At 34.9% G+C, this 27,783-nt stretch overlaps 1 protein-coding gene across 2 annotated transcripts; it reads left to right on the plus strand.

Moving 5' to 3' along the window:
* On the plus strand, positions 1–27,777 carry LOC140796798 (alpha-mannosidase I MNS4). Of its 2 annotated transcripts, XM_073149921.1 has the most exons (18): positions 81–221; positions 4,475–4,534; positions 4,752–4,871; positions 4,964–5,056; positions 5,672–5,758; positions 7,072–7,162; positions 15,772–15,827; positions 17,450–17,522; positions 19,214–19,323; positions 21,078–21,128; positions 22,874–22,962; positions 23,112–23,193; positions 23,271–23,384; positions 23,472–23,551; positions 25,187–25,322; positions 25,595–25,665; positions 25,752–25,989; positions 26,894–27,777. In XM_073149921.1, exons 3-18 carry the CDS (start codon positions 4,761–4,763, stop codon positions 27,158–27,160), a joined length of 1,749 nt encoding a protein of 582 aa, XP_073006022.1. In that variant the 5' UTR covers positions 81–221; positions 4,475–4,534; positions 4,752–4,760; the 3' UTR covers positions 27,161–27,777. The 2 variants fall into 2 exon arrangements, with proteins under 2 accessions (XP_073006020.1, XP_073006022.1); XM_073149919.1 differs by lacking the exon at positions 4,475–4,534 and having other exon boundaries at positions 1–221.
* The last annotated feature ends 6 nt before the right edge of the window (positions 27,778–27,783 follow it).

A 27,783-nucleotide genomic window follows, 5' to 3' on the forward strand; every position in this document is an offset into this window, starting at 1 on the left:
AAATCTGTATGGACTCTCCTCTCCCGTGTTTGAGAATTTAGGAGTCGAAACCGGAGCTCTCCTTTTCTCTATCTCCATCTCTCACGAAGACGGATAGAGAGGGATAGATGAGGGTCAAAGCGCCGCCGCTGCAACTTTTTGTGACCTTCGCCGCCATTTTCTCCGCCGCAGCTCTCGCTGATGGGGTCACCCCTTCCGAAGCAAAGCAGCTCCGTGATGAGGTACGCACGCAAAGAGACCAAATATATTTCATGGATCACGGGTATTCTTGATGGGCCGCTTGGTGGTGGTGCTCGGGTAGAGGAGGGGTGATTGGTGATAGGGAGCCGCATTTCTCGCTTGACAGATCGAACATTTCCGTAATTGGTTTTGCTTTTCCTGTTGGCTGATGCTTGGGAGGCCTACCCATTCGTCGGGATTACGTGCGTTTGCCTCATTTTTTGCGTTTGTAATGCCACTCCTATCAAGAAAAACATGCCCATTTTGATTGCTTCCTGAGATCAAATTAGCACTACCTGGATTTACCGGATTCAATGATTATGGGATCGGCAAAAGAACTGTGGAAATTCTTTACTTTTTCCTCGAAGTGAGATGGAACTCGATAGAGGCTTTAGCGTAGTGATTTTTAGGGAGAGGATGGGTGATCGGTAACTGAGTTTTATTTTTGATTGAGAGATCGATACGTTCTTGGCATTTTTCTTATTGCCTGGTTAGACTGGATTATGTGGTTAAATTAGTGAGAAGGTTGGCTGATGCTAGAGAAACCATTGTACTGGTCCACAGTCGTGTGATTTGAGGAGCAGATTTGACGGGGCTGGAGAAAAGTTGCGGATGGTGGAAAGTGGATCGTGGGCAGAGATTTACTCGTCTTTATATTAGTTGAATTTTGTACGAGAGCATTTCCCTGCAACTTTTCTATACCTTCTAACCTGATCACGCCTTCTTACATTAAGACAATGTTCTTATTTGGCAGCTGAATGGATCTTGAAATTAATTGGATGTTGAATTTCTATGATGGTTTGAATCAATTTTTCAGTTCAGTTGAGGCACAGGAGACCTAGTTCCCTGGTTTATTGCCCATCAGTAAAAGATCACATAGAACTGGGTTAGGAATGCGCTTCAAGAAGAATAGAGATTGATGGATAAAAAGTAGTGGTCTTTAATCTAGGACAGTAGAAGAAGAGAAGCAAATTCGGGCCAATATGGACTAGGTTTTCATGGTCTCTTTTTGTATAAGACAACTTTGATGATAAGAATGTGAAAAGCCCTTTTCTTTTAAGGAATTCAAATCTTGGTAGGATGTGTATGATTTATAATGATATGAGTGAAGTCATAATAATATTTAGTGATGATTATATCTAGAATTTTGGATCCTCTAATTTATTTTTCATCACATACTAGCCTCCTTAATTATTAAAATAAAAATTTCCGAAATGCCCAAATGGGTTTAGGGTCATTTAGGGACAACATATTTAGGGTGCTATTTTGAAGTGGAAATAAGTAAGAAAGCAAGAAGGGAAACTGATATTGATGTTAATGCTTATGTTGAGTGGCTGTTTGTTGAGGAGAAAGGGGTGGTGAGGGAGGAGTTAGGTTGAAGAGGTGGAGGGGTGCACCATCTTTGCGAGCAACTGTCATAGTTGGGCATCACACACACTCCTGTCCGCATGGTCTTTGTGAGCAATTACTTGAGTCTGCTATTGACATCCTAAGGTTTTTGCTTCTTTTCTATGTGCTCCGATTTGCAACCATCTTTTCTGTCAAGAAAAGCATCAAGTGGAAAATCTGATTTGGACTAGTTAGGTGTGGCCTAGGCATTCAGCATGGTTTCACCATCTTATTAGCACTTTTAAGTTTTAACAACCCTTTGCCTTTTAACTATAGAATGATAAATATTGCCCATTTTATTTTATATTGCTCAATCAACAATTAGCTATGGACCTAAGAATGGACTCTAGGAAACACAAATACTTCTATACTCTTGTTGTATCCGTATTGGATACTATATCAGATATGATACTCGTTGGATACTTTTAGATACGTATAAGATACTTCTTCAAAGTATTCAAATTTTTAAAAATAAAATTAATATTGAGGATATTTATCGGATACTTGTTAGATACTTGTTGGATACTTCCAAGCATGGTTCCAAGGATTAGTCAATCTCAATCGAAACCCGATCCTAGTCAATTGACTGAGATTGGATAGAATCGGCTGATCCGGGCTAATCTAGATCCGAATTCCTCTTCTCTCTCTCTCCTTACTATAGCTATTGCTTCTCTAACGCAGAGATCTAGCTCTGACGAACTCCAACGTTGCGTATCCAACTTCAATGACTGAGTATGCGAATTTTTTTCTCTCTCTTTCTTCTCTTATTTCTTCACTGCAGTTTTTGTCTTTCCTCTCTTCTTCACTACGGTAGAATATTTTTTTTCTTTTCATTTCTTCCACTCTCTCCTTCATTGCAACAATTTTGAGTAATTTAGTATTTTTTTAGTTTTTAGACTATATATGCAAGTAATTATTATTTTCTTGTTTTGTCTTTTTTAAATTTTAAATTTTTTTTTCTATATTTTAAAATATAATCCCCTTTATCTTTATGAGATTGGGCCTTTAGTCCAATCCATTTAAGTTGGATTTTTAGGTGACCCTTTAGGCTTGAATTAGCTTATTTTAATAATTTAATTAGATTAAAGTCACAAACTTTGGTTACTGTGAAATTAAATAAGAGTTTATTTATGGACGAAGGTGAATATTTGCACTCATATCTTGATTGTTGACCGTTGGTGATGAGATTTACTCATGTATTTATCCTCTCATATTTCTTATTATAATTTTATTATATTGTCTTCATACTTTATGTATTATTATTGTTTTCATGATGTATTATACTTCGTGTCGTACATTAATTCATAAAATATTATTCTTCATGCAACTAGCCAATATATTGGTCATGAGTAACTTGTTTGGCCTATATAAATATGTGAGACTTAAGAACAGAGACATGTTAGATATTCTTCGTGCATCTTTCTGTGGTGACTTGAGTTTACTTTGAAATCGAGGGGACAAACCTATTCTTGATCAGCCTATGATCTATTTAGGTAACTCTAACAGGGTTAAGGAACAATTCTTGGCCAAACCAGGAGTCTTCCTAAGGTGACCTTAATCTCTCTCCATATTTAGTGAAAATGATAAGATATATTTATCATATAGTGACACCTCCCAGTGGCCCTAATATGATTAATTGTGAGGGAAGACTCGAGATCCATCTCGAAGTAATTTCTAGTTAATATGGATTCTATGATTTCATAGGCACAATCCCAAACTGAGATGGTTGGCAATATTGAGATTTAGAAAATTTGTATAATGAAATAGAATATGATATTAGCTTGTTAATTGCATCTTTGTGGCTTATACTTATTATTCATACTATGAGCTTGTTAGCTATTTTCTTGAATTATTGAGCTTTGGTTAATATCTCATATTAGATAAAGAATGATTTTCTAGTGTTTGGGTAGTTTTACCCACTGAGCTAAAGTTGTTAGCTCATTAAACTATTTTTTATATTTTAGATGCCGGTCATCGTGGTGAATGAAATCGAAATAGTATGAATCAAAACTAAGTCTTTTTAAGATTCAGGTCGAATATAAAATATATCTAATATATGAGACATCAATAATTGATGTCCTCAACTGCCTTCTTTTCAAATTTTCAGTTTTAATCCTCTATCTTTCATACACACTTTCCTCCTACTCTCATACTTCATAGAGCTTATTTGGTGCCGATATGTGAGCCTCTCCGGACTTTATACTTTGGTGAACTTGGGTGAATTTTCTTTTTCTTTTCATTTCCGTCTTTCTCACCCACTGTTTAACTTATCTTTTTTTATTGCTATAGAACAACATTTTAAAGAGATTTTATCTCTTCATTGTTGTTTAGCAGTAGTAATTTATATGAATGCAAATTTATCAAATTCAAGTCGGAATTCATTATAGTTTTGAGTTAGTTTCTTTCTTTAATATTTAGGCATTATATGTGACTAATTTTTATTTTCTGATTTTTTTACTTTTTAGAAAATTTTCTGCATTTTAAATAATATTTAAAACTTTACTTAATTAAACATAGTTCGATCTGATATGGGCGGTCGATACAGTGGATATGTATCGTTTTTTCTAATGGCCGATCCAATCCCGATAACGAGTTTCAGAACTTTGCCTTAAACATAATAACAATTAATCTTTTGATACTAATTCATAATCATTCCGTTTTCTAGATAATAAATTGTGCTTGAATTGACCCTTTTAATGCACCATGGAAACTCAAATGGACTGCTTATTCAGTAGGGAAAAAAAATCATGATGATTTTAGTTGGGATGCTGAAGACTTTTCTTGATGGATTGCTATGTTAACAAGTATGTCTTTCTAGGTCCACAGGTAATAGTCACTTGGCTCACTTCTAAATCTTCTGTTGCAGGAAATACTACTTTTGACGATTTTCTTATCCTTTTCATCATCCTGAAATTTATAAATTCAAGTTAATATCTCCTATGGATTTACAAGATGAGTACCAGTTTTATTTTTTTTTCCAAAATCTCCTTAAGGATTAAAGTGTTGCAATTGGGTTTATACTATGTGGAAGTTTCTCTCTCCCTATTTAATCTTTCTATTATTTTATACTACAAATGGACATGTTAACCTCTGCTGATGCTATATTTTATTTTGTAAAATATGATAACATTTGGTTTTTGCAGGTGCGGGATATGTTTTATCATGCCTTTAATGGGTATATGCAAAATGCTTTTCCATTAGATGAACTGAGGCCTTTAACCTGCAAAGGAGAAGACACGCTTGGAGGCTATGCCCTGACTCTTGTAACAAACTTTACCTATCGCTAACTTTGCTGTGTTTTATGGTTATCATGTTAAACTAATTATCTTTTTTCCTCTCCTATTGTATCGAGCAGATAGACTCCTTGGATACATTGGCCTTACTAGGGGATCATGAACATTTTGGTGCAGCTGTTGAATGGGTTGGTAAAAATGTTCGGTTTGATATTGTAAGTGACTTTATTCTTAAAAGTTAAATGAGTTTTAGTTGCTAGAGTACCTTTTTAATTTGATAACTACTGCAACTTAAGTGACATGCCAGTAGTAGCGGCAAGTTGTAGCCATTGGTAGTTAGTTCCATCCAACAAAGCAGCAACAACTGATTTAGTCATCTGACACTCTCACCAAAATATCGAAGAGAAAAAAAAATGATAAGAACAGTCAAACACTCTGGAGAGAAGGATAAGAAGCATGGTAATAAGAAGTAATACCAATGAATGACAGTAATATGGCAAACAAGTTAACTTAAAATTTCAAAAGTTAGTAAAAAAGAAAAGAAAATTCTGATGCTGAATGTAGACGGTGATTGAAAAGATCACACAGCAGTTGCTGTATAAACTTTACCCTATGAAAATACTGATCATTTTTAGTAAATAGGTTCAGATATCATATGGCTTTAGTTCACAGTGTTTCTTTTATTGTTTCTACTGTGCTAGAGGAAGTGCTTTTTGGAAATCTTCTGTATTGAAGAAAGTTCATGCACTTGCTTCATTTTCTATCTGTTGTGCTTGTTGTTTTCTGTGATTATTGAATCTTTATGTTAAATGATGTCTCCACAAATGCAGGATAAAACAGTCTCAGTTTTTGAAACCACAATCCGGATTCTTGGGGGTTTGTTATCTGCTCATCTAATTGCCAGTGATTATGCCACTGTACGTCATTCCTTAAATGCAGTTGAACTGATTACAAGTTTCCAAAATTGTTTATTTCTCTTCTCTTGGTTGTAGATTAATTTGCAGTATTTTTATTATGCACAGAGAGAATAATGTTATCAGAAGCTGCATCCTGCTGATATCTTGTTGTTTGATAGGTCATTTATCTTTGGCATAATGAACATCATCTAAACTGAAAGGTTAGATGTAGATGATTGACTGATCCTAATTTGAAAGTTTCTTTCCGTAAACATTTTTGGGTTCCTAATAGAATATCTTCATGTCAATTTTCATTTACATTGCGGACAAGTTGTGGGAGAAGAGGCCAGATCTAAAGGAATGCCTGATACTTATTTCAATTTTATTTCCATAATATTTGCATTCCTTCTACTAGTCAAATTTCAGGCAGGCTATGCAGGATTCTGTATCCACAAGCTACAAATATTTGTTTAGGGACTTTCCAGGTGCCAATGTTTTCTCTGCAGATGGCTGTCCACTCTCACATATTCCTCTCTTTCCTCTTCCTTTGCTTCTCTGTTTCTCTTGTGCCTCTCTTGTTACTGTTTACATTTTGTGTTGTGGCCATGAGCACCATGGTACAACCTCAACTCGGCCCTCTTATAACTTCTTTCTCACACTCTTTCCTTCTCTTGTTCAAGTCTTTATTATAAATTGCATCAATGCATTTGTGATTTTAGATGTGCTAGTGCTTGTCAGTTGTTAATTTTCATATTGATGATGGTAATGAACTCTTGTAAATAGGTGATTACTCAAATAAAGATAATTTCACATAAATTGATAGATTACATATTTGACTGCAGTATTTTGTATGTGTAAATTTTGTAGAGCATGGCTATCTTGATTAACCCAGAAGCATAGTATATCAAGAAAAATTAATACAGAGTCACAGAAGTGACTTAAGCACACTAAAATCTGGCCTAACAACCCTAACTTAGAAATTTTCAAATTTTCACCATCATATATAGTTGTATTATATTATATTGATAATTAGAAGCTGTATTTTGCTTGCCTACAATAATTAAAAGTCCTATTTTCTGATTCTTGTTAGTGTATAAGTTGTTGACATTGTGTTGTCTGTTCCGTTGTTTAAGCATGTTTATTCGTAAAGTTGAAAGTTTATCAGTTTTTAGATGTTTAACCAACCTCTCTACTCCACCTCTTCTGAGACCTGCTATGACCTGTATGAATGCTGTAAATTCCATCTTTTTCACTTCTTTTCTGTTTCTATTCTTAGTCTATGCTACATAACTCAAAGGCATTGGTTTTAGAAATTATTTTCTATATCATTGCAGGGTATGAAGATCCAATCCTACAATGATCAGTTGCTTCATTTATCGATTGATTTGGCTGACAGAATGTTACCTGCCTTTGACACTCCTACAGGTTCATTTCTTCATTCATATTACCGTAAGATGAGTTAGGGAACTTATTAAACAATTGAGATATTATGGGCAAGTAAAGCATATGTTCTGCTAAAAAAGTGAACTATGGATATTTGATTCAATAGGCTTCATGATGTGAAACAATGAGATTATTAGGGTTCTAGGAAAGACGATGGCCTCCAAAGGACGGATATGGCAAAATGGGTGCCATGGCCGTGTCCGACACGTCGGGGACACGGACGACCCACCAACACGTGTCGGATACGCTGCCGAGTATCCGATAATTAAAAAAAAAAGGACACGCCCGCAAAACTCAAACCCTAAAAAGCAAACAAAATCTCAAATTGCAACTTACCTTAAATCTCCTTGCTCGAAGACTCTCCCGCTAACAAGCTCCTTCTCTCCCGTTGACGATGCTTCCGCTGCCAACAAGCTCCTTTTCTCCCAACATTGACGCTCCTCACTCTCTCTCCCAACGTTGATGCTCTCTCTTTCTCTTTCTCTTTCTCTCTCGTTGGCTGAGTTGAGAAGGAGGAGTGGGTAGGTGTAGTAGGTAGGTGGAGTGGGTAGGTTGTTTTTTTTTTTTTAAATTTACTTATACAACACTGTTCTAGTGAGTGACACCAATTTAAAATTAAAATTTTAGTTTTATTTGATTTAAACACTGGGAGTTAGTGATGGCCAACATTTTTATGTATATTTTATTATAGGTCGATAATTTATAATGTTACATGTATATATATATATATATAATTTATTTATTTATTGTTGTATCCTAGTCGTGTCCGTATCTTGTTTTTTTTTTTTTAAGATTTGTCGTATCACATGTCCATATCGTGTCGTGTCCGTGTCTGTGCCCCATGTCTATGTCTGTGTCCCATGTCCATGCCTCATGGATGATGGCTAAAAATAAGATTTCACACCTTCATCTTTATGTTAGGGTTTCACACCAAAACTCACAATATAGACGAAACTCATAATTCTTTATTTCTTTATTAACCCCGATTGATTAAAAAGGTTGGCCTATATATAGACTTTGCAATGACAATAAACAAAAATCTCTAAACAACTGCAAAAAGGAAATATAATCTTAAAACTATAAATAAAATGTAGAATAAAAATAATTGACTGAAGGCTAATTCTTTGAAGGAGGAACTGTATTGATACATGTGCCCGTGTAGTATGTTAGTGATGTTCATATTATTCTCTCTAGGTTGGACAGAACTTGACTTAGTCGAGTGTCCTCTGTAGCACTCATATGGCACCACTGCAACGATTTCCAGTTATTCTAAGTCGTTTGATCAAAGCAAATATCATTAGATTTAGAGCTATGTTTCACATCTCCACCCTCAAGCTAGGGTTTCACACCTAAATCTTCCTGATGATAAGACTTGTCCTTAGTGATTTTAAGTAGTAGATTGAGACTTTTCTCATACTATAGTTTGTCGAGTTCTTATTTTCCAAGTCAATTTAGTAAAGCCAAGAATCATCATGCTTATGATAGGTTTCATACTTTCACCCTTAAGTTTGAGTTTCACGCCCAAACCTTTTTGATGTCAAGATTTATCTTCAGTTTCATAAAGTGCATCAATCATGAGAATGGGAGGAGTTGACTAGGATGGCGGTGGCGGTGGTGATAGCGGATAGAGGTTGGTGGCTATGAGTAGGCAGCAATAAGTGATGGAATTCAGAGAAGATGGCATCGAATGTGGTGAAAGGTGATGCTAGCAGTGATAGAGTCGATTGGGAGTACTACTGGCGGCGACGACGTCGCTGATATGTATGTGCATCCTTAGTTTTTCTGTTTTCAATCTTTGTATCTCCTTGACTTTCTTTAACAAATGTAGAAGAGATGATCTCACCAATAGGTGTATCATTAGAATCATCAGAGTTTTCACGGGTACTGGTAGGTGTATTATTTCTTGATGTCGAACGACTCATACTAGCCTCTGCCTTTTGTTTTTATTGTGGTCTCTCTTGAAACCTCATCTAATAATGTGTTATCTCTATTATCTGATAATCTGTCATTCACTTCTCTAAACCATAGAATCAAGGGTCTTTTTCATAAAAAATATGATCTAAATCAATTAATCAATTAATTATTTTCTATCTTCTTTCTTAAATTTTTCTCACTCAATCTCATAGAATAATGACAAAAAATCAACTTCCTTTAATCTTTTAATCAATCGGTTATATGTTTTGGTGTGAATCAAGGATAAAGTAGTCTAATTTTTTTCATATTGTGATGAAGACACAGTTTGATCTAAAATTATTTTTACTATTGGTGTCAAATTTTGATACCTTTCCTATCCATAAATAGACCAATATTTAGCTAGATTATTATGAGATATAGTTGTAGGAAATTTAATAATACTTGATTGCCCAGCTCTAAATTTGTATCTCTTTATCTGAAATAAATTATTTCATATATTTTATAAGAAATTGATTATGGTGAAAGTTAATATTTAAATTAAATAATAATAAAATTATTTAATTAAATTATAACTCATTTCTCTATTGCAAATAATTTGTTTATGAATATCAGACTTAGTTTGTTGACTATTTTCTTAACTCCTAGTAAGACTTCAGTATCATCATTGATATTTGTAGAGAATTAAAATTTTGGATTAAAATTTGTCATCCTCTAACCTTCATGTATGACCATATTAATTTTAGGATCTTTGATAATATCTTTCAACATGAGCTCAATATAATGTGTAGCCGTAACGTCTAATATAAATAGTTTCTTTATCATATTTCTTCTATTTTCCAGCAACCTTATAATTAGCCCTATTATTAGTAATTACTTGAACTATTTTTTTTCACTTATCTTTTTTTACTATCTCATTCATCAATGGACAAATATAATATGCACGCTTGAAATGAATAGTAGCATCCATGACTTCAAAAATATTGTTCCAATGTTTGAATACACTAAGAAATAAATTATAATTCTTTTATTTTTTGTAGTATACAATCACACATTAAAGTAGAATCAAATTTATCTAATATTTTTTAAATGTCTCAATATAAGTGTGAAGTTTCATCTACCTTTGACTCGAGATATTTAATAGTAATATCATTTAAACTAGAAAGTAGAACACTAGACCCTATTGATTGTATAATATCCATCATAGTGTGATAATAATGATTATCTACTATATTGAAACGTATATGGTTGTAGAAGAAAAATTTAGAGATAATCTTACCAACGTGCTTTGCATATAAAATTCTTTTCGGAGCTGTCTTGATAGTAGTTTGTATATGACCCTTCTTATAATAAATATATATATATATTTATTGGTCTAATATTTTTAGACTTTACTGTAACATCAGTAGTCTTAGGGATATAACTACTGGTTTCATATTCTTTTTCTCCTTGTATATGAATTGATCTATATTTTTAAAATCTACCACTACTGTTTCTTCTCATCTCTTATTTATCTCCATGCATATTTTTGTTTTATTTCATTGCCTTCATCATTTGTCTGTCTCTCTTCATCATCTGTCTGTCTCTCCTCATTAATCTCAACTTTACTCATTGTTGTCATCATCAATGTCTACATAATTATGCATCAAGCTTAACTTCTACACCTATTTGAGTGTAAGCTTCCAGTCAAATGTTTTTTCAAATGGTTAACACCGCCACTCATTTTCTTTTCACACTAATTGCATGTGATATGTTTTTTATTTTGCCTAATAGTGTTGTAATGTTGTCACCAGATGTCAATATCGTGTAATTTCTCTTCTGGAGCCATTCCAATTTTCAATGTAAATAAAACCTAAATAAAGATCAAAATAAAGGATAAGATAATTTAAAATTAAAAAAATGAAACCCTCTCTCCTTTCTTCCCACTCTCTCTTACTGCTGCAAGGCAAGTTTTGTTTTTTTTATGATTTTTTCTTTTCTCTCTCTCTCTCTCTCTCTTCTTCCATTTGTCCCAAATTCTTTACTACGAAAAAGAATTTTTTCTAATTTTTTAATTTTTTCTTCTCTCTCCGTTTTATCTTTCTCTCATCCTTTTACTGTTGTAAGCATGGATTGTTTTCTCCACTTTCTCTCTCCCTTCTTTTCTTACTCTCTGTTACTACCTCCCTCTCTTCCTCTCTTTCTCTTATTCTCCACTTTCTCACATCTATCTATCTCACTTTGTTGCTATTGTAGATTTCTGCTACAGTAACAGAGAATTAGAGATAGAGAGAGAGAGAGAGGAAGAGAGTGGAGGAAAGAAAGAACAAGAAAGAGAAAAAGAGAACAAAAAAAGAGAGAACAAGAAATTACTCACCCGAGATTGTTGGAGGTCGAGGTCGTCAGAACTTGGTCCAAGGACATCATCCGATATCAAGGTTGCCGGGAACTTGCTCAAGCACTGAAGGGTTGGGTGGGAGAGTAGAGAATGGGAAAAAGAGAGAAAAAGAGAGTAGAGAGGGCACGGCCCATGGGTTATTGATGTCCCTGGGTTGGATTCATATTCGACAAATTTTCGACGTTCATGATGCAAGTGGTTGGACGAAGAAAAAGTGCAGAGCGACATAGAACTTGCCAACTTGGGAGGTGGGTTGCCATCCATACACGGTGGAAATGGTGATGAGGTTGGGGAAGATGGGTAGTACGAGTAGATGAATGGGCGACAGAGGTAGAAAAGGTGGTTTGGTGAAGATTTGAACATTAAAAAATCATTACTTTGATACAAAAAATATTGTGAAACAACAAGATCATTAGGGTTTTAGAAAAAATGATAGCTAGAAAGAGGAAATGAATGACTCACATCTCCAACCTCAAGCTACGATTTCACACCCAAAACTCACAATGCAGACAACTCAAAATTCTTCATTTTTTTATTAACCTCGACTAGTTAACAAGTTAGTATATATATAGACTTTACAATGACAATAAACAAGTAGAACTCTAAACAACTGCAAAAAAGAAAATATAACTCTAAATACCCTAAAAGTGTCATGATCAAAAATAATTTTACAATGCTTATAGCTTTTGTATAAACATTGTTCATTTTTCATCAATAAGTTATGTTATAAAAATGTCACGACCTAAAATTGGAATCATGACCATGTACTTCAATACACTTAAAATACATGAAGCCTTAACAACACTTTTCTGAGTCCATAATGATAAAAAGTTTAATATGAATAACTGATTCCAATAAATATAGACTAAATATCACTACTAATGTGTCTCCAACCAAACTAAAATAACTGATAGTTTGGAACATAAGACTAATACAACTAAAAGATAAATTGGTAAATCCTAAGTGGAGGTAAGATCTCGGTGCATTTAGCTCAGTCACCGCACTGACCAGTATTCGAAATGTTAGAAGAGGGATTCCATGAGCCAACAACTATAGTCCAGTGAGTGAAATTTACTCAAAGGCTAAATAAATCCAAAATTCATAACTTTAAATAAATTCAAGTCCAGCAACATGAAATAACAATTCACTAATCATGCTTATAACAATAGTAATAATAACAATACAAGTAATAATAATGTAAGTCATATCTCATAACATACTTAATATCAATAAGTTGATTTTTCTCAATATTAATAATGACACGTCTCAATCGACTTAATACTCTGTAGATCGATATCAATTTGAAATCACATCGGGATGACGTTTGAAATTTTTTCTCATAGCTAATTCAGTTAGGGTTACTAGAAGGTGTCACTATTTGATAAATTCATCATATCATTTCCCCTAAGGGTCACTAGAAGGTGTCACTACATGATAAACTCATAGTCTCTTTCACCAACCGTTGAGAGATACTAGAGTCATCGTAAGAAGTCGTTCGATCTAACTTGAAACTTTTTCAAAAGTCACGATAGTGATCTAAAATATGATTCCCTTTAAACTGTAGATAGACTTGAGTCTCCATGGAATGACGCAAACGATCTATGTCGAAACTACTCTTTAAGTCATACCAAATATCAATTATATTTTTTCCTTAATATTCATGGTTATTAAAATTGATATTTTCATAAAGTATAGCAATGCACTAAGTTATATATTTTGCACACAGAACATAATATTTAAGTTGCATACAAAAATATAATATTTAAATTGCACACAAAAATATGATGTTTAAATTTCACATAGAAAAATACGTGATAAGGTAAAGAGTACGAAGTACAACAAATAAAGATGTGAGTGGACCCACTCACTTGAGTTTAGATGAATCAACTAAAATCTTTAGTTCCCGTGCTAAGAAAATTCATCACCTTTAGCTCCTGTACACTCTAGTAATAATCAACTAAAATTCATCACTTTTATATCACATCAAAGATAGTTATTAGTTATTACACCCTTATTTCAGAATACAAGTAAATATAAGAATAGTTATTCATAGAATAAAGATATCATTTTGAGAATAATAAAAAGAAATGTCTATTATAGAATTGACCTTATTCCTAAAGTAAACGGTACCTTAATAATAAAATATTAATTTAACTAATTAACATGTTTTCTAAAATAAAAAATCTAATTTAATTATTAAATGAGCCAAATTTAGCCCAAGGACTTAGGTTGGGCTGCAGCTAGCCTACAACCTACTCAAATCAAAAAGTAGGTTAGGCTTATGGCCCAAAATCCACTTGCACCCGAGCTGGGCTACGACTTGCTCGTAGCCCAGCAGAACAAAAGTAAATGGATTGAGCTTAAGGTTTTAATCCCACAAAACCTAATGATTCGAGTCAGATTATTTGGATCCGAAATCCAAAGCCGACCCGAATCAAAATTAAAAGGAGTGAGTTTGATTATGCCTGAGCTGAGTTTTCAACATAGTATCATATGTCTATCAAACTGGATTAGTCTTCATGGGTATATGAATCTTCTAATTTGCTTGACTATATACATCTCCATTAACTAGTTTAGTGAGGAGTGAGGACTGATGGGTACTTTCTTTCATAGACAAATAACTACAGGTAAAAGAGCTAGTCCCTATACTTCCTCATACTGATGATGCACCAAAATAGAAGAGCTGCTCTCTTCTTTCGTCTACCTTTCATGTAGTATTGCCATGTGTTGACACCCCTATGAAGTGTGTCCTTATATATTCATGCCTTTTTCTTGTTTCTCCCTGTTCCTCTTCGCTCTTTTCCATTCTCTGATCCCATTTTCCTACTCTATTTGGAACCTGCAGGAGCTCCCAGTTTAGATAACTACATTTAACAAAATTCACCGCCTCCTGATAGAATGGGCTCAAGGACAAGCAGTGTATTATATGATGATTATTCAGTTCTTGATAGTCCCCCTAGGTTTGTGAGGAATAAATTTAGAGAACACTCAACTGAACTAGCCAATCCTATACCTTGAGTTTTTATGCATCATGTTGATTATGATTACCCTTCTAATGAGAGACAACATTGTTGTGATTGCTAAGAGGACAACATTGTTATGCATCATGTTGCTATTTTGGATTCTAGACTTGGTGGTAGAGCAGAGTCTCTCTGGACGAACTTTGGTCCATGGAGATTGGTATGATATTAAGAGAGCATTACAATAAGAAAATTAATTGGCTATGTGAAGCAAATATCTGATCGATGTGATTAGAATCAGTAGATAGATTAATTGGCTCAATTTCCAATTAAAGGTTAGGAAGAGAGTTTGTGGGTGGAGGTAATGTCTTCTAGTGTCATATCTGGGTCAAGTTGCAAATTAGTTGCCCGCTTTTTGGATGGGGCACTATGACTGTTGCAGAATGCATGTGCAAATTCAATGAATTAATAATCTGATGTGATGTTTGAAAAATTATTTGCAATACTAAGAAAAAGTGGCGCATGCACCCGCTTGTGCAGTCACATATGCAGATTTCCTGACTTGGGTGCCTTGGCATAGATTGCATCTAATAGTTAAGACAACTGACAGTTTTTGTCTATATATATGAGTTAAGCCGACTAATGTAAACATTTCGTATCAGAATCCATAGCTAGATTTTCGTAGTTTTGTCATTGATTATTCATTATTGGATAATTAGAATATCTTTTCTTGCACTAGCTTATTATAGTTTCACTGGTCTGATATCATTAAGTTTAGGTCTGAAAAGCTTTTTGCCATATTTCTTCATGATTCTCTTTATGGCATTCCTTTTTTTCGTTGGTTGGTCGATAAAATAACATCTAATTGACAAAGTCTTATATGCCACTATTATAAGATTTTAACATTTACCAGGAATGAAATTCGCCCAGTCTCATCCGACACTAAAAAGAAGAATTGATCTGGCTTTAAGTTTGAAGGGCTCAAGATTACTTGTATTGTCTTCATCATATCTTTCCTAAAGTGTTCTATCCTAGCTTTCCCCTAGATGTATCTTTACCAAATATTCTCATAGTAGAGACAAAAAATGCTTGAAAAAGGCATTACATCTGCTCATGTTCAATGGTGTCTAATATTCATCGGATGCAGACATGGCTTGTCTATCCAGGTTTATTAATATGTTTCTACCAATACTTGCATCCCGGATCTTCTACTGTCTCATTTTGGAAAAAGGCTTACACTAATTTTATTTCTGTTGGTGGCAGCATTATGCCATTTATGTTACATCTTTATTGATGATTTCTCCTTTCTTTTATTGGTCAATTAAGTGTAACAGTTTTTGCAGGAATTCCATTTGGTTCTGTTAATCTGTTGCACGGAGTGGATGAAAATGAAAGCAAGGCAAGCCTTTTCATCTTGTTTGCTTTTGGAGTTCTTTATTGATTGATAAATCGATCCTATTGTTCTTTCTTTCTCGTTAAGAATAATATATAACAGATCAACTATTATAGTATTTGTATCGTCATTAATGATGTTGGTCCTTCAAGTTTATGTAGTAAGAGTTTGTTTCTGATGCGTGTTGTCCAAGGTGGTACCTCCCACTCGATAGTTTTTGTATCATTACTTTAGATTCATTTCATGATGTAATAGTAGCTGAAATTGAGAGGAACATCCACAAGCATTCCTTTAGATTCATTCCTTCTGTTCGCCGCCGACCTTTCTGATGTCGCTCGTCGTGCTGGAGAGCTTTGTCGATAAAGGCATTGTTGCGTCCCACATAAGGATACCCTAACCTTAGCCCCAGCCCGAGGAGGAAGAAGACCTTGGGCGGGTCAGGGTGAGTAAATAAAGAGTTAAGTTGCAGATTCGGATTCGATGCCTTCATCTCTAGCAACGAATGACAGTGGCGAGCGGCGACGACGAGATCGAAGAGTGAAGCACCACTAGTCTCTCTCATCTTTTTCTCTCCCTCTTGCGGCTGGGCCAGCAAGTGTTGCGGCACGCTGTGTGGTGCCATGCTGGCCGGTGGTCGGCACGGCCATCCATGCAACACACCACTTGGTGTGACGATAAGGCTTGTCCGTTGCATCCAAGATGTCATACAGTTATGGGGTTCAAGTTATAGAAACAACCTCTTCGGAAATGAAGGTATGGCTGCAGAAGCCTTGTCTTTGAGAGACCCTTTCTTGTAACAGATCCGAAATGAGGAAGTTCTTACTTTGCATGATCTGGATAAGCTTGCAAGTATAGATAAAATGCGCATTGCAAGAGTTATGTTGTAATCCACGAGGGAGGGAGGGAGCGCACAAAAATTCTTAAACCCTAACTTTCCAATGTCTCTGCACTCATCCTGTGTCTCTCTTGCATTTTGCTTAGCGTTTTTCTCATCTCCTAAATCCCTACCATATCGGGGGGTTTTAGGAAAGTGAAGAATTGAAAATGATGAGCTGGCTTTTCATTTCTCTAATTAATCTATTTTCCGTTTTGCGACATCTCATTGACATCACTGAACAGTACTATTTAATGCTGCTGTCCTTTTAAAATGTGATATTCATTGTCATCTATCCCGTAGGCACATGATTACGTATTCTTATTAAGCTCATCCTACATATTCATGGGCACAATTTTCTAATCCTGAGCCAGAATAGTTAACAAATCATTGCATACAATACATTCTTGAGAGCACGCACCCTCAAACTGCATCAGCTGAAAGAAAGGTTAAGATTTTTGCCCAGTGAGACTGATTTATTGCTTTGGAGAATATATCCCATTATATTTGACAGTTAAATTTGATTTTGGTTCTTTGAACTGCAAGGGATAATTTGCGTCTTCAGAGTCTAAATGTTTGGTTACATTAGCCTTCTTGTGATGAGAATATACCTTTTTTTGTTTGTCTAGATACATGAATACATGATCTATAGAATACCAGGACTTAAACATTTGGTGATTGTATAAATAGTTCTCTGATTTGCCTATGTTTTCTTTTGTAAAATAGTACTAATTATGTGAAAAATTGGTTCCAGATAACATCGACTGCAGGTGGTGGTACTTTGACGCTAGAATTTGGGGTGCTGAGTCGTTTAACTAACAATTCTAGTAAGTATTGCAAGCTTCCACAGCTGTTCCAAATTGCTGTTGGCATAGTGCCTATGTATTTCAATGATTTGGACCATTTTTTATACATTGATTTTAAAAGTGTTGTCCATCTCCAGGATAACTATTCTCTTTTTTGGTTGCACCTCCTGTCAATGACTTCATCTGACCTTAGATTATCTAATTCTCTTTAAATTCCATTGTTTTATATTTTACCATGCAAGGGTTGCCATGCGAATGGCACACGCTGTGCCGACACCCTATCGATACACCCTAGTATGCCATTGGCACACTGACATGCTTACTAACACACCTATAAATAGATTTTTTATGATATCATACTTTTTTTAAATTAAAATATATGTACTGAAACCTACATTAGTATTTTATCCCTAGACAATGTTGTAAAAGACCTAGATATAACAATAGTCAAGTAGAAATATTATCCAACGTATAACATCAACTACTTTCCCCTTCCCTTTGATTCCTATGTTTTGAAGATTGTTTTACATAGATCTATCACAAATGTCAGATTTATGTAGAATGACTTATAAATGATAGATCTAGTTTCATTTTGCCACATCTGATATGATTAATCTGGAATTTGGTTTCTCAACCAAAGAAAATTGGAAGAGAATTAGAAAACATATCTTTTGATGGGATTTGAAGTTCCTATGCTTTGATCGATCTCCTCTCCTATATCTTGCTTTCTCATTTTGACATTTTCTTCTTTTCTGGTTTAGGAATTAAGCCTGCTAGCAAAGGTAACTCAAATTAGGGTCTCTTTAAGTAAGCTATGTATTAGGCAGCACACAGGACATGGCGGAACGCGTTAGAACGGGGCAACACACCTCCACATAGGGGAGTGCCATTGGCATGCCTTGTGCCATGTGCTAGCACACCATTGGCATGGCCTGTGCCGATTGGCACGACAATCCTTGTCACCATGTATACATCTTATTTGTATCTGTTTTTTTGCTTATTTTGTATCCTCTCGTGCTTTATCTCATTGCACAAACTATCACGCAATGAACTATCACGTAGAATCTTTCTCATGCAAGTACATGAGAAATGCTAAACAACTTTTCTAGATGTTTGTCTAGATCAAATATATATTGTTCCATAAAACACACTGACTTCCATCCTATTTGTACCTTTGTTGCTAGTGATTGTTAAGAGAACATTTTTACGATGCTAAGCATACAATTCCAGTTCATATATTTCAATGTCCTCACACTTCTTTGGTCCTAAACCTCATGTGCTGCTTATTTAATATTTAATTGACTCTGAAGATTTTATACGGGGGCACAAGCTTGGACCTCCTTTTGACTCTCCATATAGAAAACAGATTGATGGATTGAATTACATTACACAATTCAATGCTAAATAAGCCTGCAGCTTATAGGGCTCCATACTTCAGATATTTTTTTTCTCTGATTTCTGAGTGAATACACCCGAGTCATCAGAGCAAGCCTTATATTTAATTGGTTTCTTGTTTTGGTTAGGATGCTCTTCTGTCTTCTTTGCTATGTTTTATGTTTAACCTTTCTTCTGATATCATCTTTCACTGTCTTGAAAAGTTTAACCTAATGTACTCAGATATTATGCAGCATAGGAATAGATTATGTACTCCTGATATCTCTCAATGTAGCTTGTTCTGTGGGCTAAGTTGTTTCCCTTTCATGATCATTTAGTTTATGAACAAGTTACAAAGAATGCGGTGCGTGGAATATGGGCCCGGAGATCGAAAATTAACCTTGTTGGAGCTCATATTAATGTTTTTACTGGTGAATGGACTCAGAAGGTAACTTCTTTTGCTACTAATAGTATATAGCAAAAGTTTCCAAGAATGACATAAGGTTGTGAACTTAATCAATGTGATACAATTTGGTTTAGTAGGACATTGTTAGCATATTTTTGAATATTCTGGGGTTCCACCTAGGCACGTCAATTAGTCGAGCTCAAGCAAGCTAGGCTAACATGGAGCTTGGGTCCTTCATAAATGAACTGATCTCATGATGGTTTGTTTAGTTCGGAGCTGAGCTTGATTTCCTCTCTAGCAATTTTGTTTAGGCATTGGTCAAGAATATGCTTCCCAAAACTACGAAAGTAAATCTATATTTGTAAATTTCAAGCCAATATATTAAAATAAAATATACCTACCATATGTTACTATAAAATAAGCCTGAAATATATCTTCTTCTTTTTTAAATTTATCTCTTTTTTTTTTTTGGTTTGGGCAACAGACTTAGTTAACATCCATTAATTAACTAATTTGAAGACGAATCTGATTTCCATACAAGCAGCTATACATGAGAAGTCTGGAGCGAACTCAAGTTAGAGGAGAGTATCTCAAATTCTACTTATTTATTGAAGGCAAACTTTTTGTGCCTCATTTTGTTACAATTTGACTGCTTCAACTATATGTTTTAGCAAATTGGTCTGTTGTTAAGATGTTTGATGGAAATTAGTCAAGTGAAATGGCTTGTAAAGTATGTCTTTTGGACAAAAATGCCCTTTTCTTTCTCTTCTCTGTACCTTCGTCCTCCAACTTAATCGAAACTCATCCCTTCTTTCTTGTCTATCCCCATCATCCTTTGCCGCCAACCAAATACCAACACTATCTCTTCTTTCTTTTCCAACTCTATCATCTTCTCCCAAACACATCCTAAAACTCACCACTTCATCATCTTCTTAACTTGGTCATATCCTTTTTTTCTCCTCCATATCTCTATGATCTTTTTTCTTAGTTCAATCTCAAAACAATCTCTTAAAATTTTTCCTACCAAATCCCAAAAACTATCCCCTTTTCTTCTCCATCTAATTAACTCTCAATCATCTTCATCATCCAGCAAATTGCAAACTCATCTCTTTTTTCTTCTATTCCCATTTTGTAGTGTATGAACTTTGATGGTTAAAACTTAAAAGTCTAAGTTTGCTTCATTCATTAATATTGTTAAGGGTTTCTCAGTTTTTGTTAGTTAGCATCAGCTTGCAACAATAAATTCTTGAGGGGCAATAAGTGATAATGGCTGAATAGCCTATAGTTGAGAGGGTCGAAATGTGATTCTTCTTTGTTAAATTATTCAGCTCCAGCCATGCTGAGAATAAGCCAAGAGTCTGTTGCAGCTGACAAGATTGGTTTAAATTTTATATCTTCCTCTCTTGAAAGAAGCCGTGTACACCGTTGATGCTTGGACATTTATATACTAATCAACTGGTTCTACTCATGTTTACTGTAGAGTTTCATTTGCTTAGAAATTAAGAGTTCTACTATTTGTGTTTTGGCCATGGGATTGCCAAGACCATTGCCCACAGTATTTTAATTTTTAACTGCTTTTGGCACTGTTGGTGTCAGATGCTTAGTTGAAAGTTCACCTTTGTTTATGATTCCTAACTATTAGACATGTTGAATTAAGTTAGCATGTATGGAAGATAGTGTAAGAACTTGATGCATATCGTTTATAATTGTGGAAGTCTGGAATATATGCTTCTTTATGCTTTTGTACATGGCTGTGAGTTGACTTAAGCAATTTTTTTTTTGTGCCTATTTTGCAGGATGCTGGAATTGGCACAAGCATCGACTCCTTCTATGAGTATCTTCTGAAGGTAAGTTCCTTGCATCATGTCAATAATTCTCTCCTAGTTACCTTGCTTTTATTCTCTTAGATCTTCCTTTTCTTTCCCATCTATGGGGGTGGGTTGTGGAGGGTTAGTTGATAACTTGATCTGTATAATAGAATTCAGGATACACAGGACACGGTCGACATATAGTTCCGATATTTGTATGTTGCATTTCAGTAAATATGATATTTTCAGTGTTCCACCATTCCATCTAATAGTCTGTTCAATTTGTAGTCTGCAAATTGGTTATAACTAACTCCGGATGGGAAAAGCTGAATGCTAAGTAAACATTACTTAGATGTGGCATTAGTGTCAATATTGCTATTCATGATTTAATAAAGTTTTAAGATACCTTTACATATTCTTTACTGTTTGGGACTTTGGATTCTGAGTCTAGTTTCTTACAGCTTCTTGAATGCAAATAGCAGAATTTATGCAGTCATTGGCAATACAGATCAATTTTGCACTAGTAGATGTGGGACCATAGTTTTGTAAGCAGGCACTTTCTTTTGACAATCATTTCCTCTCTCTCGAGAAGTCTGGTTACTACTAAGTATGAACATGATTTCCAGCGCAAGCATAGGCTGCAATCCAAGATGGACGCTCCAGTTCAAACACATCTGCCTTTCTTTTTTTTTCCTCTTCAATCTTTAACTGTTTGGAGTCACATGGAGTTTAGTCCACATGGAATAAATTGAGATGTCAACATTTTTCACATGATAATGAGTCCATAACTTACAACCTGCAGTTTTAAGTTGATCTAGATTCCACTATGCATATCGAGTTATTGACTCCTTATTCTGGTTGTGGTCGTACTCCCAGTCATTGTTTCACTAATTGATATCAGATCTAGGTTCAGCATGGAAAATCTAGTATTAGTTTGTCATGTGGATTTAAATTTATAATTTATCTTATTTGTTGGCTGGTTCGACGAATTATGACTATCCTAATTGTTTCTATTCTAAGGGGGCGATCCTTTATGAGATGAACTTTTGGGGCATTCTTTCAATTTGACTTGTATATATGCAGATGGAGGTTTTCCAGACGTAATTTGAAATTTCAAAATGTGCAAGTGGATGAATATGGACATCAATGTTCTTTTTTACAAAACTAGGATTAATAATTTCTATCTGTCTCACATTTTGTATGCCTGTCTCTGACATCTCTATGCTCTAAATTGTTATTATTATCCGTAAGAAGTCCTTGCTTCCATTTTTCTTCACTTTTAGTTCAGAAGACTCGAGTAAAATTACGAACTTTAGGTTTCACTGTTAAGCATCATCACACCTTCTTTTGGTAATTTCCCTTTGACTTGATATCTTAGACCAGGAAAACCTTGCTTTCTATCCATTACTTTGGATTGGAGAGTGATGATTTAAATTTCTGGCTGTGTAGGCATTGCCCTGCTAGTCACTTGCACGTATTGTTATGAAATATTTCTACGTCAATATGTGTGTTAGAGGAATATTGTTATATATTTGTTTGCATTAATTGTTTATATAAATTTACTATAAATAGTATGCTATACACAAACTAATTATGTCTTAACATGTGCATTATGTGTGAAATGCAGTATTATGTATGTGGTAACATGCCTATTTGGTTTTGTACAAACGCATGTAGTCTGCATATTGTTAAGGATTTGTTTCATTATTAAAGCTAATATGATAACGATTCCTGATTCTCTATTAGGTTTCATTAAGTTGTTTACTTTTTCTATGTTGGAACAGGCTTATCTGTTATTCGGAGATGAGGAGTACTTATTTATATTCCAGGAAGCTTATAAGGCAGCCATGCATTATCTCCATCATGATCCTTGGTAATATAAATTCATTAGTATTTATGTATCAACATTTCTTCTTTTCTCACAGATCCTGTATCCTTGAAAAATATTTTGATGGAATTTCTTCTTTAGAAGTTTATTTATTATGTTTCATATAATTACATTGAAATTTTTATGAAATATAGGTATGTGGAGGTGAATATGAACTCTGCTTCCACTGTCTGGCCATTGTTTAATAGTTTGCAGGCATTCTGGCCTGGTCTTCAGGTTTAGAACTTTCACTTTTTATAGAAAAAACCTAGTGTTAAATTTCTTGGATGATTTCTTATATTATTAAATGGAAGGTTTTAGCTGGAGATATTGGCCCTGCTATTCGAACACATGCTGCCTTCTTTAGTGTCTGGAAAAGATACGGCTTCACTCCTGAGGGGTTTAATCTGGCAACATTCAGCATTCAGGTGTGTGAGCAAAGTACAATGTCCTGCTCACTCCTGATTATGTCTTAATATTGCCCATTTTACTGATTATCTATTTATTTTCTATAGAATGGTCAGAGAAGTTATCCGCTACGCCCTGAATTGATAGAGAGCACATATTGGCTATTCAAAGCTACCAGGGATTCTAGGTGTGCATATTCTTTACAGTCTTAATTTGCCTCTGTGAGAAATTCAAAGCCACATAGAGAGTGGTCTCTATTTCTGACAGTCCGAAGTTGTGCCTGAATTGGGCAACTCCAAATAAAATGATTTAGTTTGACCTGGAGCAATCTGAAACTAGCAGTTGCTTTAATGTTTTAGCAAAATATTTTCTGTAGGACCTGATTTGTTGTACATGAACGTATACGCCATTTCCCCATTTCCTTAAAATGTCAGAGGTATATGCTTAGTTTCTTTATATTAGTTCCATCTTTTGTGGGGCTTTTAAAGACTTGAATGTGGAATTCAAATGATTTACAAGAAAATAAATTTTGACATAATCAATCCTACAACTATTGGGAATTTGCGATTGTTCTTTCAGATTTAAGGATGATTTAGTATGTAAAACATGACCTACTGTCACTTGATATAATTTTAGTTATTTGAAGAAGAATTTGTCAAAGGATACATCTATGATTATTTCTACTTTGTTTTCTTGACATGTAAACAAGCTCTTCTTATTTCACAATGGTCATATATATTTCTTTAAGTTCTTTTCTAGTATGTTGACTATATTTTAGTGGTTCAATGTGATGATCTAAGAATTTGAAACTGGAGCAGAAACTACGAAAACTAAAGCCATGACCATTTTATTTTATTGGATTTGGACAGAAACGAAAGAAAAAATCTTGAACCTTAAAATCCACAGTTATTTATAATCTGGTTCCAGATAGAAACTTTATTTTTGCATTTCTTTTCAAAAATCTGTTAGAGAGAACACTGTATTTCCAGTTAAAGCTAAGAATGACTGTTCACTTACTTCCAAAAGGAATAACACAAGTGACTCTCGATGTCCTATCTAAATCTAACTAGATATGGTGATGGACTTGAGGAGTATATTGGGCAAATAGGTTGCCAAACTCTTTCTCTTTCGATCCGGCCATTAATTGAACTTCACTGTCTACTCAGGGAACTCTGTTGTTACATATGTTGGTGGTCAGCTAGCCCATTAAATGAGGGAGCAGTGGGAAAACCATAGAAGTTTTAGCTGTGCCCTTTGTCTTCATTATATCTAACCATATCTTATGAAAGTTCTTGCATAGCGTCTGCCACGATTTGTTTTTAACTCTTTTAACCGTGTACAACACAATGAGATACAATTGAATATAAAACACATTGACCTAAAAGTTTCTTATAACAAGCACTGCAGTTTTCTTTTCTATTTTTATGTGATATGTGGACTTTTTTCCTTCTGGTATTAATCTCTCAATGCCATGCTATGCCTCTCTGCTATCGAAATAGATCGGATGTGTGTGTAACAATATCGAAGGAAGATTCTAAGTTCTATTCTTACCTAATTCACAGTGATTAAACCAAAGTGGTGCATAATGAATGCTCTTGTTAGATCCAAAATGTACGCATGTATGTCGGCAAATCATATACTATGGCTTTAGTCGAGAATGGCCATTCAAATTAACATCTTACAAGTTGAAAATCTAAACTGATGGTGCTTTGAGAATAGATAGATACCTTCAAATCACAATTGGCTTTTTATACCATATAATCTACTTATGCATTGATGTTCAAAGCTTGAACACTTACCTGTACAGAACTGCTGAATATAGGTATCTTGATGTTGGAAGAGACATGGTAGCAAGCATTCAATATGGTGCACGATGTCCATGCGGATACTGTCATATAGCAGATGTGGAGTCTCACAAGCAGGATGATCACATGGAGAGTTTCTTCCTCGCCGAAACGGTAAGAAAACTCACTATTTTGATGAGCAGGCCTCTTCCAATATTTGGATAGCTTTTTCCTGAAGTGAAATGAGTATATACTCATTTTTAATCTGGTATGCTGTATGCCATATATCTGATCACTAGTCAGGTGGATGTGTCATTCCATAATCTACAGGAACTACTACATATGTTGTTTTAATAAATGCAGACCAAGTGGTTATTTCCTTGTGTTGCTTGTTCAAGTACCTTAGTTGCTCATATGCTAAGTTTGCTAATATCACTTCATTCCAGGTCAAGTATTTGTGGCTTCTGTTTGATTTAGCTGTGGGCCCGGACAACATTGTCGAGAATGGGCCATACAAGTAAGTAAAAACCAGAAAGGTCAGCTCTCACTCTATATTTTAGGAAAGGTTCTCTTAATAATGCATTCTATTTCTTTGTAGTACAGGTACATCTTTAGCACAGAAGGTCATCTTTTGCCTGCTACACCAGAAATAGCTTTGGTAAATGAACATTGCTCTTATTTTGGAGCATTTTGCAATGGCAGTGGAAGGCACAACTATGGTATGACAAATACAATTTTTCACCAACAAGAAGCAAATGACACTCGATTCAGTAGTAATTTGGCCCCCTCTATTCATCATGTCAAGAGAAAGGATTCCACTACAACCTCAGGGTTCATCAAGGTATGCCTCTCATATTGGCATCATGCAGACTATGAAAAGGATGATTTACTTTGTCCTAGGAGAATATCAGAAGAATATTATGTCAAAAATTGTATTGGGTTCTCTAAATTTGGCATCTAATATGCCATATAGAGAATAAAGAAAGCAGTAACAATTTGAAGCTTTGTTTGATTTAAGGCGAGAGAACTACCTATTTCACAGGACTGCTTATGCTGGCCTAGGAGTAGTCTACCAGGCAGTTTTGAATGTAAAATAATGAAACTCAAATTACAAAGCACTCATTGGCAATGCTCCTAATTCCTTGTGGACTATTCAACATCGGCAACATGAAAACCCATTTGAAATGTAACTTATAAACCTAGTTCTTTGCACTTCACTTTCCTAAAATTACATAATAGTTAGCAAAAGAATCAACATCGGCAACATGAAAACCCATTTGAAATGTAACTTATAAACCTAGTTCTTTGCACTTCACTTTCCTAAAATTACATAATAGTTAACAAAAGAATCAATTGCCTACAGCCAACAGATGATGTGGTTAACATTCTTAGTCCTATGACTTCATATCAAATGAGACTCCAAATATCAAAAATAGTGGTTTCATAGCTGGATAACAAGTCCTTCGGAAACATCCGCTTTGCTTTGATATCAAATCCTCGTTTGTAGTTTTACCATTTGCAATGCAGTCATGTATCTTCATTTAGTTGAAAAACTTTCAGTGCTGCCTCTTCCATTTGATTCCTATATTTCATATTCTTGCTAGCTTCAAACTGTTTCACATGGTCTTCTGTAAGTGGGCTATATCTGGATTTGAAAACAACCACAACTTATTGACTTACAACTGGGCAAGATTGCTCTTTTTTTACGACATTGCTATTCTTAGTATTAGATACATCTTTTGCAGGGACAATGTCCAGGGTTGACTCATTCGCAGAAGTTTGGCATATCCTACTTCGAAGAAGAGGGAAATGCTTATGAGCAGGAGCCTAGCAGTCAAACTCAGGGGCATTCTGTGATTGTAAGCCCTAATCCAGCCAAGAAAGAGTCAGCAAATTCTGGTAAGAATGAGAAGAGCAGCAGTGAAGAAAATGAGAATCCCGATTCTATCAATCATCTTACAGAAAACAAAGATGCAGACACTGCTAAATCAAGAAATGCAACAGAATTATGATACTATCGATAGTGAAATCCATTGTTAACTGCTTGACCAGAAGGCCATAAGCCATAACTGCAGATGATCCAGATTCAACTGGGAGCGTATGTATCAAAGATCTCAACATTTTTGTTTCGCATGCAGTCAGAAAAGATGATATTGAATGATTTTTCTCAGAACTCCACCGGGTGCAGAATGTCAGTTTCCAGGCTATGCACTTAGCTTACAAGCAGCTATTGTCTTGTATCTCGTACTTGCTGGCTTATCAATCAGAACTGGCTCTTGACACTGCTCTTGGGATTAGATCCGAAGTTAAGCCTCCGACATGGACGTAGAGATAAGATAATATTCATTTTGTAGGACAGGTTCAATAAGAATATCTGCAGATGGATCATTTGAAGATCAATTTATCATGTCTTACCATGACTGTAAAATATACAATTTTTTAATTTTTACTAATATTTACATTATACATGAGGAAGAATGAGTGCATTGTGCAACATACATGTATCAGAATAGTATCTGTTCATATCCTACTGGAAACACCACTGGGTGCCTAATTGTGGAGTGGAATGTAACTATCAAAATGGGATCTGGAATAATACTAATGAACCAGTGATCACTGACTTGATGCACCTGAA

The sequence above is a fragment of the Typha latifolia genome, chromosome 10 (assembly GCF_019914945.1).
Source record: "Typha latifolia isolate L0001 chromosome 10, TyphaL0001v2, whole genome shotgun sequence".
Classification (NCBI taxonomy): domain Eukaryota; kingdom Viridiplantae; phylum Streptophyta; class Magnoliopsida; order Poales; family Typhaceae; genus Typha; species Typha latifolia.

What these genes read in the sequence shown, in the direction of transcription:
- LOC140796798 (XM_073149919.1), top strand. Translation starts at nt 108, where the DNA reads ATGAGGGTCAAAGCGCCGCCGCTGCAACTTTTTGTGACCTTCGCCGCC. An exon ending in TCTATGAGTATCTTCTGAAG is followed by an intron (nt 21,129 to 22,873) that starts GTAAGTTCCTTG and finishes ATGTTGGAACAG; the next exon opens with GCTTATCTGTTATTCGGAGA. An exon ending in CATTCTGGCCTGGTCTTCAG is followed by an intron (nt 23,194 to 23,270) that starts GTTTAGAACTTT and finishes ATTAAATGGAAG; the next exon opens with GTTTTAGCTGGAGATATTGG.